The 14,591-nt window shown below is 45.7% G+C and overlaps 6 protein-coding genes across 6 annotated transcripts; 3 read left to right on the top strand and 3 right to left on the bottom strand.

Annotated features, from left to right (window-relative positions):
- The first annotated feature begins 62 nt into the window (after nt 1-62).
- EDB93DRAFT_648568 (kinase-like domain-containing protein) lies at nt 63-2,187 on the top strand. The gene is made up of 10 exons (XM_041456977.1): nt 63-405; nt 459-513; nt 591-647; nt 712-840; nt 889-951; nt 1,012-1,197; nt 1,247-1,277; nt 1,331-1,368; nt 1,422-1,631; nt 1,681-2,187. The coding sequence occupies exons 1-10, from the start codon at nt 281-283 to the stop codon at nt 1,900-1,902; spliced, it is 1,116 nt and encodes a 371-aa protein (XP_041305335.1). The 5' UTR covers nt 63-280; the 3' UTR covers nt 1,903-2,187.
- Nucleotides 2,188-2,917: 730 nt separating this feature from the next.
- On the bottom strand, nt 2,918-4,530 carry EDB93DRAFT_647241 (kinase-like domain-containing protein). The gene is made up of 10 exons (XM_041456974.1): nt 4,497-4,530; nt 4,396-4,447; nt 4,226-4,289; nt 4,036-4,176; nt 3,924-3,989; nt 3,686-3,871; nt 3,605-3,635; nt 3,502-3,545; nt 3,223-3,450; nt 2,918-3,172 (listed from the first exon to the last, which is right to left on the bottom strand). Exons 3-10 carry the CDS (start codon nt 4,241-4,243, stop codon nt 2,975-2,977), a joined length of 912 nt encoding a protein of 303 aa, XP_041305334.1. The 5' UTR covers nt 4,244-4,289; nt 4,396-4,447; nt 4,497-4,530; the 3' UTR covers nt 2,918-2,974.
- A 1,475-nt stretch (nt 4,531-6,005) lies between these two features.
- On the top strand, nt 6,006-7,304 carry EDB93DRAFT_1252710 (kinase-like domain-containing protein; the record flags this gene model as incomplete). Its single annotated transcript, XM_041453329.1, has 8 exons — nt 6,006-6,035; nt 6,071-6,268; nt 6,316-6,381; nt 6,433-6,615; nt 6,664-6,694; nt 6,747-6,784; nt 6,835-7,050; nt 7,104-7,304. The coding sequence occupies 8 exons, from the start codon at nt 6,006-6,008 to the stop codon at nt 7,302-7,304; spliced, it is 963 nt and encodes a 320-aa protein (XP_041305333.1).
- Nucleotides 7,305-8,536: 1,232 nt separating this feature from the next.
- EDB93DRAFT_646779 (kinase-like domain-containing protein) lies at nt 8,537-10,061 on the top strand. The gene is made up of 7 exons (XM_041456973.1): nt 8,537-8,756; nt 8,804-8,869; nt 8,923-9,105; nt 9,154-9,184; nt 9,238-9,275; nt 9,326-9,541; nt 9,595-10,061. Exons 1-7 carry the CDS (start codon nt 8,715-8,717, stop codon nt 9,793-9,795), a joined length of 777 nt encoding a protein of 258 aa, XP_041305332.1. The 5' UTR covers nt 8,537-8,714; the 3' UTR covers nt 9,796-10,061.
- A 7-nt stretch (nt 10,062-10,068) lies between these two features.
- On the bottom strand, nt 10,069-11,441 carry EDB93DRAFT_1252708 (kinase-like domain-containing protein; the record flags this gene model as incomplete). Its single annotated transcript, XM_041453328.1, has 9 exons — nt 10,069-10,293; nt 10,346-10,555; nt 10,605-10,642; nt 10,695-10,725; nt 10,778-10,966; nt 11,018-11,080; nt 11,129-11,249; nt 11,298-11,356; nt 11,409-11,441. The coding sequence occupies 9 exons, from the start codon at nt 11,439-11,441 to the stop codon at nt 10,069-10,071; spliced, it is 969 nt and encodes a 322-aa protein (XP_041305331.1).
- Nucleotides 11,442-12,254: 813 nt separating this feature from the next.
- Nucleotides 12,255-13,935, bottom strand: EDB93DRAFT_646618 (kinase-like domain-containing protein). Its single transcript, XM_041456972.1, has 9 exons — nt 13,885-13,935; nt 13,714-13,828; nt 13,603-13,665; nt 13,359-13,544; nt 13,275-13,305; nt 13,186-13,223; nt 12,927-13,133; nt 12,448-12,875; nt 12,255-12,393 (listed from the first exon to the last, which is right to left on the bottom strand). The coding sequence occupies exons 2-8, from the start codon at nt 13,780-13,782 to the stop codon at nt 12,642-12,644; spliced, it is 828 nt and encodes a 275-aa protein (XP_041305330.1). The 5' UTR covers nt 13,783-13,828; nt 13,885-13,935; the 3' UTR covers nt 12,255-12,393; nt 12,448-12,641.
- Nucleotides 13,936-14,591: the final 656 nt, after the last annotated feature.

Genomic DNA, 14,591 nt, shown 5'->3' with positions numbered 1-14,591 from the left:
GGCGCCGCCTCGAGTTATCATCCTAGAGATAGAACCATTTATTTTTAGGGTAAGCGCATACTTCTCGGCGCGCGAAGTCAGACGACAGGCAGCATTTGCTGACGTAGAATTGTTTATCAAGATTCACAGCCTGGGTTGTTGCCGAAACCAATGACTTGCGCATAGTTTAGGCCAAAGTTCCAATTGGCAGTTCCACATCCCTGACCACGCCTCAAGAATCTGATATCCCACCTGCCTTTCTCCACTTGATGTGTTTAGAGATGGGCGATTATGTGGTGGAATGTCAGCATCCAGCGTGGATTTCATTCGATCCATACCAGTTACGGCTGCTCTGGTGCGCCCTCTGCAATTTCTATTCCCCGGAGGTGTTGGTGGATCTACTCCGCGATGTGAGCGGGAATCGTCGTAATTCTTGTGTATAAGATGGTAAACCACTGATGCTAGGAAAGTAAATTCAGATCCTTTTGTGCCCGTGCTTCTCCTATCAATATGCTGACTCCTGTGAAGACTCTTGCACGTCAAGTCTCTCGTTACATTATTCGACCCAGCTCACCCTCTTCATCTGATGGTACTCGGTCTTCTTCTGATAGGCAATCTTGTTTAAGCCAGACCTCCCTTGTCAATACCTCCGAAGACGGGGACAGCGGGCGCGGTTCTATCTCTAAAGGGGACTCGCAACTTATTAATCTGATTCCGACCGCAACTACTCAGGCATCAACGTATGGCTCGTTCATTGTGGACACAAGCACCACTGCCAGGACACCCTATTTTCCGACTGCTTCAGGTGGACTTGGAGATGTCTACGCATGCATATTGAACAGGGGCACGGGGCTGGAAGAAGTATGCTACACATTGATCTTCTCCATGCTTATGCTCACTTGTGCTCAGGTTGCGGTCAAGTCTCCACGGTTCCCAAGTCTCGCAGACGCCGACGTTGCCAGAATAAATCATGTATGTTTGATTAGCCTCTGAAATTGCCGCGTGTCTAGAGTTCATTTCTTTGGAACACAGAATCTTGACCGCGAAATCAAGGTCTGGACCAGATTAAACCATCGGTATGTATTGCGCCTGTATGGCACCGTAACAGGTTTTGGTCCATTTCGAGCATTGGTATCCCCCTGGATGGAGAATGGGACATTGAGCTCCTATCTTACTGGTGAAGGTAGAACTCTGACCACAATGGCTAGGCTTCGCATTGTAAGTTTCTCTTTTGACTCCAATTACTGAAGCTTACTGTTCGTCAAAGCTCAAACAGATCACCGAAGGGCTCAAATATCGTAAGTAACAGGTTGGCTTGGAAGCAACTGGCTTAACAGTACACTGTGGACAGTCCACGACAAAAACGTCATTCATGGCGATCTGACTAGTGTAGGTTTACCTCCACTATACATTTCGTGACCCACTAATTATTATTATTGTAGAACAATGTCCTAATTGCTGCCGATGGATCCCCACGCCTTGCAGACTTCGGTGTTTCGAATATCATGGTGAAATCTAACCCGGCATTCTCCTACCAAACTGGTGCGGTTCGTTGGGCAGCTCCAGAGCTCATCGTCCTCCCGGAAGGTCAAACCGTGCAATTTGCCACCCAATCTAGTGATATATATGCTCTTGGGTGTATCATACTTCAGGTCAACGTCACATTTACGTTTATTTATGACGCTGACATGGTACCCACAGGTGTTGTACGACAAACTACCCTACTGGTGGATCAAGACTGCTCTGCAAGTCATGTCATCAAAGTTCAAAAACCAAGAGCCCATTAATAACACCATACAAATCCAAGCACATCATCTAAATTTCATGCGGCGGTGCTGGTCAATCAAGAGCGAGAATCGTCCATCAGTGAAGGAGGTACTGGACTTTCTCGAGAGAGGTATCTCTACCGAAGCATCTACATAATGTTGCCGTTCGGAATTGGTTCATTCTTGTCTTTTTCATTCTAGCTGCCTCGCTGGCATAGCATAATGTCGAAGTATAATATAGGATCGCATATCCGCTGGCTCGGTACCTCATGGCGATGCTATTGTCCGTAGAATCATACAGCTCATACATACTAGTCCATTGTAGAATCAAAATCCATTACTCTGCTACTAGTACAACTTCATAAAAGACCTCCGAGTCTGCATGCACAGCAAGTTATGCTTTAGCTGCATGACAAAATGCTATAAGCATTGGGCACCTGGGCATTGGGCTGCCTGGGCACCTTATTGTTAGGTTGAATTCTGCCGCGCTGCCGGCCCACACCGCGTCGACATTATAATAAAATCATAACGGCACGGCCCGGGTGAGTCGGGTTTTGAAATGCTTATTGCACGTGCCTATAGACCACTTGCCCCAAATCGTGACAAAACATAAGCCGCGACCGACGTCACACACAGCTGCGACTAATCCGACCTCTGTGGTTCCGAGGACCGTTGCGAGGAGACAGTCACTCTCGCACTAGATGTAGGTTGGCAGCAGCTGACTTGGATTCCCTGACACGGACGACTCGGAGACGGGTGATACGAAAAAGCCGCCGCGGCGCGTCATGATTCAGTAAGTATATTGTTAATGTGTCTCGAGCACTGATTATTGATTCAACAGTCTTCTTAGCGCTCAGTTCGAAAGGGCATAGTGTTTTGAGGATAGTTTTCAAGTACTCCGAGTCTATGCCTGTCTACGCTAACTTCCGTCGTAACACACGGTTGTACAATGATAATCTGAACTCCGATGCAGCGAGCACTTGGGGTGAGCGAAAACGGTGGTGTCCTTGGTTAAATTTTATTGAGTTGACTTCTGCTCTGCGCAGGCGCACTCTACAGGTAAAAACCGGAACGGTCATAACATCATATTCACTGTGCAGCATCTTGCGAGACTAAAGAACCCTCTGTCACAAAAGTGGGTTGTAGACACTAACTCGTGTCGCAATATCCTCCAACTTCGTCACTGTGATTGGTATACACTATTGTTTTATCTTACTATACGACGAAGCTTACCGGCGTGATTCCAGAACTCCCATGATAATATCTATCGTCGGGCGACTGGCTGATACCTTATTCAAGCACGGCGAGAACTGTTGATACGCCCCATGACTCTCTATACCCTTGAAAGGCCCACGTCCCTTCTGCATCGCGCCCATAACCTGTAAAACACTTTGTATCCAGGCGTAGGGCTGTTTTCCTGAAAAGATCTTGGGCTATTGTAAGAAGGTTGTTTTCGTGTATTAAAACTTCGACAGACCTGGAACACTACACAGCCATATGAATAGACATCCCAAGCTTTGGTTGGCTTCTCGTCTTTAGCTTCGTCATCATCTTCATCGCCGTCTCGGAGGGCCTCGGGGGGCATCCAACGTACGTTTCCTGGATGACAGGAAGCGAATGTAGCGTTTCCTGCCTCGGCAAGGATCATCGATAGACCAAAGTCTGCGAGACGGAGGCGACCGGACTTGTCAACCAGAACGTTAGTCTGGGATTGAATTTCAGCTACTGGACACATGTGGATTTGGACAAGACTTACTGCTGTCAAGTCACCGTGCACGATACCCTCGCCGTGCTGATGCACTAGTAGATAGTTTTTAGTAAATGGTGCGATCACTACATCTGTTAACAACGGAACGCACGGTAACTAACACCAGCAGCTACCTGCCATACCTGAAATTATGGCTGAGTATAAGCTAGTGCAGTGGCTATCTGGCACTTACAAGCTCCCATTTTCGACGGTCAGATAATCTAGAAAACTCGCGCTTCAAGTAATCGTCAAGCGATCCTTCTTCCATCCACGGAGACACTAGTGCCGGAAGTAACCCGAATTCTTCAGCCACACCATCGAGAGGGAGAATGTGGTCGTGTTTTAACTGTATCCAAACATAAGCTTCGCGACGAACTCTCTGGAAGTAGATTTATCAGCGAGTGGAACTGCATATCAATTCCCAGCCTAACTTCGCTTATCTTTTTTAATATTTTAACATCTGTTGCTGTAAGGATCCTGATAGATTTGACAGCGACCTTGATTATGATAAATGATGAGTCTTCTTCCCATGTCTAAACTCACGAGGCGTTTGGTTCCAGATTTTGTGGTCATCGAACATTTCCAGATGTCAGCGAGCCCTCCTGTACAGGTAGCACTGTTACCATGTCTTGCGATTTTTGTCGCAGGAATTTGTATTGGTTCAATTTTGAATTGAACCGGGTCCTGCCAATGATATCAGTATGTCATCAACATGGAAGCGTGATCGACTTGCGAGGAGGAGATCACTCATTGCGAAGTAAAGCTAGATCTCAGAGTTCGAAATGACAGGTGCTAGACTGCTGAAATGTAGGAGATGAAGCGGGCATCCTTATATACTGCTGAAGAACAAATTACCAATGCTGTCAACCCAAAAATACTGCGACCATGAGGCCATCCTATGACCTGTTTGAGCCTGAAACATGGCGTCTTGATAACAAGTATGATTCGGAAAACCCTGATGGGCGGTGTTATTCAATGGGCTTATACATCGGTGATTGGTATACTCCACGTTTTCCATCAGACTCGGGGGAATATGTCTTGCGATGCGCATGTTGGATTACATGCATCCCTATTAAGCATTTTACAAACATACAATATTAACACTCAACTATTCTATCCTCAGTTGCGTGTCTTTCTCTTGACTTCCCCATCCGAAGCTATGTTCAGAGTATGATATTTCCAAATTCGTTATGCAATATACGCGCGCTTGATCGGTTTCTGCTCCAGTTATCTATCGGAAGTAGAGTCGAACCGATGCCGAGAAAACTTTGTGTAGTCCTGCACAGAATCAAACTTCCTGTGTGCAACAAGCTATGGCCTTTATGTGGCTTAGATCATGGAGTCTGTCTTGTGGTTAAGGGGTTGCGCCAGTGATTGTGTAGCGCCAAATCGTAAAGCTCTCACCTGTTATTTCCGTATACGATCAATTCCAGGACAGTGGTAGTGACAACGTGATGAGTGGTTATTTGAATCCTGCGTGAACTGGAGAGAAATGAGTTAAGGGGGATGGCAAGAATTATTTCGTCCTCGATAAGCGACCGTCGACTTAGAGTATAAGAACGGGAGCGTCAAGAATCACTTCTCAGACACTAAGCACGTACCTTTGATGATGGAAAACACAGCATAATCCTGATAAGCGTGCGATCAACTCGGGAAACCACGCAGTCACGATATCAGACGTTCTATGTAGAAATCAGAACCATGAAGCCGGACGAGTGCAATTCTTAAAACGAGCACTTACGCTGTATTTTACTCGGCATATGTCACATTTGGGGCCTTAAAATGAGTCTATAGTGTGACAAAGAGGTGCGACTGAGGAGGTCCCTTAGACTGCGTTCACGCGTGAGGCTCTCTTGAACCCTCAGTGTTGAAGAGCGAGCCCTCTCAGATCTGCCGGAAAGCAATGAGATAGATGGTGTGTTTCTGCAGGTTGTCCGAGTCCCACAACAAGTCTCGACGCTCAAAAATCTTATTAGGGAGCGGCCAACTGTGTGGCATAGTGGACGAGATCTTCTTATTGTCGATTATCGACATGGCTTACTACGTTTGAGACTTCCAGAGCGCTGAAGAATTCAATTTTATGATAGGAGCTACCAACCTAGTGCGGTGTTAGTGAAATCCTTCGTATTCTGATAGAAGACTCACATTTTTTCACGAAGATATCATCAATCGCGTGACAGAATATTTGGACTGCTGCGTGTACCTGCGCACAAATCTAGGGTGTTCCATTGTCGACGCAATGATCACGAGATAAACGCATGTGAGGCTGCCGCTACGAGCGACTACTACGGAAGGAACCTGATACGTAACGGCAACTGCCGAGAGGTATAACACCAAACTTATAGTTTTCGAGTTTGCGACCAAACTGGTATTAATGATGAGTTTTAACAATTCACTGCCCCATCACGCGACATCTGTTGTGTTTTTATCTATATACCTGCAGACCAACCGCTTAAAGAGCGACATCGCACGGCCGCCTTTCGCTACCTCGGTTTAGCACAGTCATTATCGTGATGGGTAATTGCTTTTCTGCAAAATCTGTGGTGAGTTCTGCCCTTGTATTCAATGTGAACAGCAGTCACAGATTACCCTTGACGGGCCTCGGCAGGGAAATGGCAGTCACCAGCCTTCTTACCCAATAAATTTCAAAATCAAGCCATATAAGATTCCCGCGACAGAAGTCCAAAAACTCGGATTGTATCCCAATGGCTCAGGAGGGCTCGGTGATGTCTGGATGTGTTCTTGGTCTCCACAATCTCAGGATGGAACGTCCAAGGTAATTGTGCACTCAATCGAAAATTCACAATCTTGACTGCCTTCTAGGTTGCGGTCAAATTAGTCAGGGTTCCTCAAGCAGACGATACAGAGCTAGTGAATAAGACAAGCAAGGTGGGAGCAAGAATGAGCTGAAAGTCGTCGTATTCATTCATTTTAACTCAGAGGATTCGTCGTGAGGCTTATGTTTGGATCAAACTAGAGCATGAAAACATTCTGCCTTTCAATGGTGTTGTTGATGGCTTTGGGATACTCCCTGCCCTAGTTTCTCCATGGATGGAAAATGGATCGCTCGATAATTACCTGACAAAGGGATTTGTTCTTTCTGAGGCTGACAAACTGAGAATGGTGCGTACCGTATGTCGCAACACCGAACGAATTCTAACATATCTTTAGTTGAGACAGATGGCTGCTGGCCTCAACTATTGTATACCTATACTTTTTTGTATCTGGATCAGACATGCTCACCGACTTGTTAGTACACGAAAAAGGAGTGGTCCATGGCGATTTAACATGTGTACGTGTTGAAAGTTGTAGCTAAGATGTCTCGTTATAACAAATTTACAGACCAATGTTCTGATCAGTGCCGATCAGAGACTTTATCTTGCAGACTTCGGTCTCTCGGTGATACTTTCAGAAACACAAAACTCCACCTTTAATTCGTACCATCAAGGAAATGTACGGTGGATGGCGCCTGAGATGTTTGCCATGCCCGACCAAGGGGGAGTAGTGATGCCAACCAAAGCCGCCGATGTTTACTCATATGGTTGCATCATGCTTCAGGTGTGTTGTTGCCCGTTCGATTCCATGTGAGTTACTGTACTGACAACGTACAGCTGTTTTGTGGACGCGTACCTTACCTCTGGCTAACGAAAGCGCACCACATTATTGCGGCAAGAGTCGCAGGAACAGAACCCTTCCGTCACTTCTCTGATATAGAAGACGTATACAAGGATTTTGCGTTGAGATGCATATCTGTCAACTTTGATGATCGACCGGTGGCTTCTGCGATTGTAGAGTTCTTAGGAGTAGAGTAACACCGATATGAACGAGCTAACCCAGGATGCTATGTACTCCGAATAATATCTGTGTACTTACCATATTGTCACTGCTTTGTTTCACATACACTACGATGACTGGCATTGCATGCAGTCTGCTGGCACACAAGTATTGCATTGATACGAATTCAGCTACTGTATGTATCATACGACACCGAGAAATAGGACACCCGAAATTGACATGAAGACAAGAAAGAACATCGTTTTTTCAAAACCGAGACCTTATCAAGACAAATTAGCATTCAACATCGCTTCTTGAAGGTAGTTTATAACCTCTTCAACTGACGGACGAAGCTTGCTCTCCGTTGACCAGCACCGCCGCATGAAATTCAGGTGATCAGATTGGATATCGATGGAGGAGTCGATGGGCTCTGTGCCTTTGAACTTAGCAGAAGTAACGTGTATAGCAGACTTCAACCACCAGTACGGCTGTTTCCCATATAGGACCTGCACGCAGGCGACGTGAGTGTCATCAGATCTGGTGGAAAGTAATAAGAGAAATGGCATATTCCTGCAAGTTATCCCGCAGCAAGTCTCGGCGCTCAAAAATCTGGTGAGAGAGCGGCCAACTGTGTATATTAGTGAACAGGATCTTTCTTAGGTTATTGACATGCCTTACTAGCACATACCTTTGAGAATTTAGAGCGCTGAAGAATTCGGTTTTATGATAGACGCTACCAACCAGTGCAGCGCTAGTGGAGTCCTTCGGATTCTGATAGAAGACTAGCGTTTTTCTACGAAGATTATATCCATCGTGACAGAATATTTAGACTGCTGCGTGTATCTGCGCGCAGATCTGGGGTTTTCCGTTGTCGACGCAATAACCACGAGATAAACGCGTGTGCACGAGCTGCCGCTACTAAGCGACTAGTACGGAAGCATAAAGGCTTAGGCAATTGCCGAGAAAACTTTGTACTGTGAATGAACATCGCCGTCAAGGTATATTCAGGAATCAGCCGTAAAGTGACTATCTCGCAGTTTTCAAGTTTGCGAAGCAGAGTTTCACTCAAACTGGTATCAATGATGCGGTCCGATAATTCACTGCCCCATCACGCGACGTCTGTTGAGCGTTTACATTTTCAATTATATATCTGCAGACCAGCAGCTTAAACAACGACCATCACACGGTTGCCTTTCGTCAACTTGGTCTAGCACGGTTATTATCACAATGGGTAATCGCTTTTCTACGAAATCTGTGGTAAGTTCTGCCCTTGTATTCAATGTGAACAGCAGTCACAGATTACCCTCGACGGGCCTTGGCAGGGAAATGGCAGTCACCAGCCTTCTTACCCAATAAATTTCAAAATCAAGCTATATAAGATTCCCGCGACAGAAGTCAAAAAACTCGGATCGTATCCCAATGGCTCAGGAGGGCTCGGTGACGTCTGGATGTGTTCTTGGTCTCCACAATCTCAGGATGGAACGTCCAAGGTAATTGTGCACTCGATCGAAAATTCACAATATTGACTGCCTTCTAGGTTGCGGTCAAATCAGTTAGGGTTCCTCAAGCAGACGATACAGAACTAGTGAATAAGACAAGCAAGGTGGGAGCAAGAATGAGCTGAAAGTCTTTGTGTTCATTCATTTCAACTCACAGAGGATTCGTCGCGAGGCTTATGTTTGGATCAAACTAGAGCATGAAAACATTCTACCTTTAAATGGTGTTGTCGATGGCTTTGGGATACTCCCTGCCCTAGTTTCTCCGTGGATGGAAAATGGATCGCTCGATAATTATCTGACAAAGGGATTTGTTCTTTCTGAGGCTGACAAACTGAGAATGGTACGTGCCGTATATCGCAACACCGAACGAATTCTAACATATCTTCAGTTGAGACAGATGGCTGCTGGCCTCAAGTATTGTGCATCTATATTTGTTTTGTATCTGGATCAGGCATGCTCACCGACTTGTTAGTACACGAAAAAGGAGTGGTCCATGGCGATTTAACATGTGTACGTGTTGAAAGTTGTAGCTAAGATGTCTTGTTATAACAAATTTACAGACCAATGTTCTGATGGATGCCGATCAGAGACTTTATCTTGCAGACTTCGGTCTCTCGGTGATACTTTCAGAAACACAAAACTCCACCTTCAATTCGTACCATCAAGGAAATGTACGGTGGATGGCGCCTGAGATGTTTGCCATGCCCGACCAAGGGGGAGTAGTGATGCCAACCAAAGCCGCCGATGTTTACTCATATGGTTGCATCATGCTTCAGGTGTGTTGCTCCCCGTTCGATTTCATGTGAGTTACTGTACTGACAGCGTGCAGCTGTTTTGTGGACGCGCACCTTACCTATGGCTAACGAAAGCGCACCACGTTATTGCGGCAAGAGTCGCAGGAACAGAACCCTTCCGTCACTTCTCTGATATTGAAGACGTATACAGGGATTTTGCGTTGAGATGCATATCTGTCATCTTTGATGATCGACCAGTGACTTCTGCGATTGTAGAGTTCTTAGGAGTAGAGTAACACCGATATGAACGAGCTAACCCAGGATGCTATGTACTCGGAATAATATCTGTGTACTTACCATATTGTCACTGCCTTGTTTACATACATTATGAGGACTGGTATTACATGCAGTCCGCTGGCACATGAGTATTGCTCCTGCATTAATACGAATCCAGCTAGCGTATCATACGACACCGAGAAGTAGGAGCATACATGGACCATCATGATTTATAATAGGACACCCGGAATTAACATAAAGACAGGAAAAAACATCGCTTCAAAACCGAGACCTTATAAAGACAAATTCTCATTCGACATCTCTTCTTGAAGATAGTTTATCACCTCTTCTACTGATGGACGAAGCTTGCTCTCCGTTGACCAGCACCGCCGCATGAAATTCAGGTGATCAGATTGGATATCGATGGAGGAGTCGATGGGCTCTGTGCCTTTGAACTTAGCAGAAGTAACGTGTATAGCAGACTTCAACCACCAGTACGGCTGTTTCCCATATAGGACCTGCACGCAGGCGACGTGAGTGTCACTAGCCACCTAACTGGGGACTACGAACCTGAAGCATGATACCGCCGAGAGCGTATACGTCGGTAGATTTTGTTGCGCATTGTATAGGCTGATCTTCTGGGGGAACAAAGAGCTCCGGGGCGACCCAGCGTACTGCACCGTTATGGTAGGAAAATGTAGGGTTGGATTGTACCATGATATTGGAGATACCGAAATCTGCAAGACGAGGGGATCCATCGGCAGCAACCAGAACATTGCCCTACAATTATCATGAGATCATTTCGGTTGCACGGAATGCGTAGACTTACGTCGGTAAGGTCACCATGTATCACGTCGTGGTCGTGAACTGCAGAAAACAAAGTTATATTTGTCACATTCATAGTCAATCCATCACTCACGATACTTGAGCCCCTCGGTAATTTGTTTGAGCTATTTGAAAACATAGTAAGTTGTCGTATTCGGCTTCGTGAATCAAACTCACCAGCTGAAGTCTATCCATCATTGAGAGGGTCTCATGTGCACGATTTAGGTAAGAGTTCAAAGTCCCATTCGGCATCCAGGGGGAAACCAACGCGCGAAATGGGCCGAATTCTTCGACTACAGTGCCATGCAGGGGCAATACGTATCGATGCTTCATCGCAGCCCATATACGGATCTCGCGCTCAAGGTTCTGCGTTTCAAAAGTTCAGATGAGCGGTCAACAGACTGGATCCCACTATACCTTGTTGATTTTGGCAATTTCAGGATCACTCAGACTTTGGAATCGTGGGGATTTGATCGCCACCTGAAGTCACAATCAGGACATGCAAAAAAAAACAAGTCTGTGAAATACCTCATCCGAACTTGCGCCGCGGTTCCATGTACACTTGTAAACATCTCCAAGACCACCCGTAGCGGTCGGGTAGCTGGTTTGCCTTTGGAGATCACTTGGTTTGATGTTAGGAATACCATTACTGTTCCATGTTCACCAAGTCTCGCCAAGGCAAAAAGAAAAGACATACAAGTCCTCTGTATCAACGGATTGAACAGGAGATACTTGGCTACCTGGTGCACGGCCGACCTGTTAGAGTTAGATAAATAGATGGCTTCATGGATAATGTCAAAAAACATACCAGGCTATGGAAGAACTGTTGGAGGTGGAACATATCGACGAGAAACTACAGAGAAAAATAGTCTGTTCCCTTGCACTGAGAAACTACAGTCTTATATGCAGAAAACACTAGTTCGACAATATCACAAGTTATCCCGATAATTACGGTGGAAAAAGACTGCGTAGGGTCAAACTGAAAACGTTCCCACTGGTATTGGTCGAAGAAACGCTGTGGATGAATCAGATCGATTATGAATGTCTCCCCTCCACTACAAACGCCCATATTAGTAGGCGTCAAGCATAGAACCTACTTCTGGGCGGACAATGAGCTTCTTGAAGCGTGTTGTCAGGGATGTAGAGAGCATTAATCGGCAGCACCAAAAAGAGCAGTAATTGCGCAAGGCAATATTCTTTTTCCGGGCTTTATTAGCAAAAGACAATCCTCGTGGCAAAGAGATAGAGCTTCGAGAAGATGCCATGATAGTTGTAACTTTGTCGGCTACAAAACGTTGTTAACACGAGTCAGTCGTTCAGGGAGTGTCTATTTTGATTCTTGAAGGCTTCGGCCAAATCGTCAAATTGCCGGCCTGTGTACCAGCTTTTTCTGAGTCAGTCTTTACTGAGAAAAGCAATTGATGACTTACTGTACGATTGACCCATCCCATTTTGTATGCACCAAAAGCTTCGAACCATTTCGCACCGTGAAAGGATATGAAAGAAACACGCCTACGTATGATGACAAGTCCTAAGATGAGGACACGCCGCAAAGGCTTGTCATTCAACCGCTCGTCAATGAAGTTGGCAGCCTGAGCGTGAGCTAAATTAAAATCGCTCTTTGATCGTGATTTGTGACGTTTTCATGCAATATGGCTCATGCGGCAAGTTGTGGAATAAACTGAGGATGTAGGGTAGCATGTCGTGACAGGCGAGGGCAAGATTTCGTAGTTCTGAATCTTTTTAATTCGATCATCCAGCGCTGATTCTTGGGTGTTTGTCGTCGAACTGACCTGGTAGTATGTAGTAGGGTCATGACATATTTTTCTCACAGGAGATAAACCTACAATATTCTCATTTTTATGCACTCCGAGCTCCACATACCGTGTGTGGCTTGGCTCTCAGGGCAGCAGGAGGGGGAATGTAACAACTGCCACGTGTACTGTTAATATCATGATTTAGAAACCTGAGATTTTAGCATCCAGACTGCTGCGTGAAGCGCATGTATCTGCTATGTAGTATATACATAAAATAAAATTGATCAGCTCTCTGTTTTTTTAACTAGTGCAGTGACATGGTCCAATCCTAGAAAGTTCAGAACATCAACGGCAGATGGGCGACATCCTGTATCACCCCAGCATTTTTCGATGAAATCCCAGAAAGAATCTGCATCGTGCGGACTTATTGGTCTTGGAGGCTTCTTACCCTTCAGTATCAGGACAATGACTTGATGATCGCTTCGCACATCTGCATATGGTGGTCTACCTGTCATAACCTACGAGATATTAGTCGCAAACTAACGGAACTACTAAGGAACGCCTCGAACCTGAAGCATGATGCATCCGAAGGAATAAATATCGCTAGCTGGCTGTGGAGCTAATGACTCTTCGTTCTCGGGTACCTCAAAGAGCTCTGGCGCAGCCCACCGCACGTTGCTTCTGATGTATGAAGTCCCTGAGAGCTCAGAACACATTGTGAGAATTCCGTGGTCTGCTACGTAGGCATTGCGGTCTGAGTCTATCAGAATGTTGTTCTGGTGTTCCAGATCAGAGCTAGAAAGCGGGCATCAGACAACCAGTACGTACGGCAGTAAGGTCACCATGTACCACGCCCTTCGAGTGGACTGCAATACTGTCAACTATTATTTTCACAAACTATTAAAGATTCCACGCACGGTAGCTGATGGCTGCAGCGACTTGCCGCAACTAAAGTTCCAATGAATACCATGATGTATGAGCACTTCTGAGAGACAACTCACAATCCGAAGCTTTTGTTCAATGGTCAATTCTATGAAATGGTGTTCAAGATATGTTGTGAGCGAGCCGTTGTGTTTCCAGGGGGTAACCATCGCTGGAAGTGGCCCAAATTCATGACTGAAACCGAGCAGAGGCAAAAGATTTTCGTGATGCAGTTGCTTCCGTGCATGGAAATCGCCCAAGAGTCTCTGAAACCATAAGGTTTGGGCAAGCGTATTACATACAAAGGGGAAGCTGATGACGTACTTGAGTAAATCTGGCTCTGGAATCATCACCTGCGATATCAATTCTTATGGATTTGACTGCTACCTGTCATGGATTCAGATTGCTGGACAGCCATACGCGTAGTCTGCTTGCCTCCTGGCCTTGACGGTTGGGTGGGTTGTAGGTGCATTTCCACACATCCCCGAAACTACCGTGCGCCATTGGATGAGGCGACTGCTTGGATATGAATCCCGTAAGTTCAGGTAGGCTGCATCAAAAGTCGCGTGAGGAAGTGCATCGTCGCAGGATGCTATGATCATGGACTTGCTGGTTGTCGGGGTCTATCTCACTACCACCAGTGGTAGCTATCATGACAGACGGGTCACTTCTCCACCACCACGATTTCCTCCTGACATTCTCTAACCAAGACCTGCAGTGGGATAAGAATGACAGAATCATTTAGGTTAGTTATTTCATAGATCGTGCTCTTTTAACGAGGTAGGCTGAGCGCCGAAACAATAAGTTAATTGTAGTACCCCCTTTTGCCAATATGAATATCGATCAAATGACGTCTCCATTCCAAATGAAATGGAGTCCGTACACCAGCGCACGGTTATTCTTCCGTTTTCTTCCATCGAATTCATGAAATAGAGCCAATCACTAGCTGACTTTACCCAATCAGTACAGATACTGCGGCCCTAGCACACCTGCAACAGTCACTTCCTCACCGCTTGAATCATCTTCTCTGGGCGTTACACCCATTGTAAATGTATCGACTTTTGAGAAATCTGGTTTATACCGCTGTAGCCTGAACAAAACGTTTTCAATTCCTGTTGGGATGCACATTAATAACCGTGGAATTGCATTCTCGTTAACCGCCGCGTCATAATGGTGACTACAACATCACGATGAGCACTTGAGTGATATTTTGAGGTCCTGTTGTGTATTGTCTACGTTGCTAGGACAGCATTGGGACAGAAGAAGCCTACATCATTGTGTCGATTCGCAGGAGACGGACTGAACGCCCATAC

Source organism: Suillus bovinus (assembly GCF_016758785.1).
Source record: "Suillus bovinus strain UH-Sbo-P2 chromosome Unknown EDB93scaffold_49, whole genome shotgun sequence".
In the NCBI taxonomy this organism is placed as follows: domain Eukaryota; kingdom Fungi; phylum Basidiomycota; class Agaricomycetes; order Boletales; family Suillaceae; genus Suillus; species Suillus bovinus.
The sequence above is the reverse complement of the archived record's forward strand: the minus strand, read 5'-3'. Positions and strand labels throughout refer to the sequence as shown.

Bases quoted from the DNA above. Each gene is read 5' to 3' on its own strand.
- EDB93DRAFT_648568 (XM_041456977.1), top strand. From the start codon at position 281: ATGTCAGCATCCAGCGTGGATTTCATTCGATCCATACCAGTTACGGCT. The intron at 952-1,011 runs GTATGTTTGATT...TTTGGAACACAG, and splicing joins ACGTTGCCAGAATAAATCAT to AATCTTGACCGCGAAATCAA. The intron at 1,278-1,330 runs GTAAGTAACAGG...CACTGTGGACAG, and splicing joins CACCGAAGGGCTCAAATATC to TCCACGACAAAAACGTCATT.
- EDB93DRAFT_647241 (XM_041456974.1), bottom strand. The intron at 3,990-4,035 runs GTGAGTTTAGAC...ATCATAATCAAG, and splicing joins AATCTGGAACCAAACGCCTC to GTCGCTGTCAAATCTATCAG. The intron at 3,173-3,222 runs GTCTGTCGAAGT...CAATAGCCCAAG, and splicing joins ATGGCTGTGTAGTGTTCCAG to ATCTTTTCAGGAAAACAGCC.
- EDB93DRAFT_646779 (XM_041456973.1), top strand. From the start codon at position 8,715: ATGTGTTCTTGGTCTCCACAATCTCAGGATGGAACGTCCAAG. The intron at 8,870-8,922 runs GTGGGAGCAAGA...TTCAACTCACAG, and splicing joins TAGTGAATAAGACAAGCAAG to AGGATTCGTCGCGAGGCTTA. The intron at 9,106-9,153 runs GTACGTGCCGTA...ACATATCTTCAG, and splicing joins AGGCTGACAAACTGAGAATG to TTGAGACAGATGGCTGCTGG.
- EDB93DRAFT_646618 (XM_041456972.1), bottom strand. From the start codon at position 13,782: ATGGCGCACGGTAGTTTCGGGGATGTGTGGAAATGCACCTACAACCCA. The intron at 13,545-13,602 runs GTACGTCATCAG...TTATGGTTTCAG, and splicing joins CCAGAGCCAGATTTACTCAA to AGACTCTTGGGCGATTTCCA. The intron at 13,224-13,274 runs GTGCGTGGAATC...ACAGTATTGCAG, and splicing joins CGCTGCAGCCATCAGCTACC to TCCACTCGAAGGGCGTGGTA.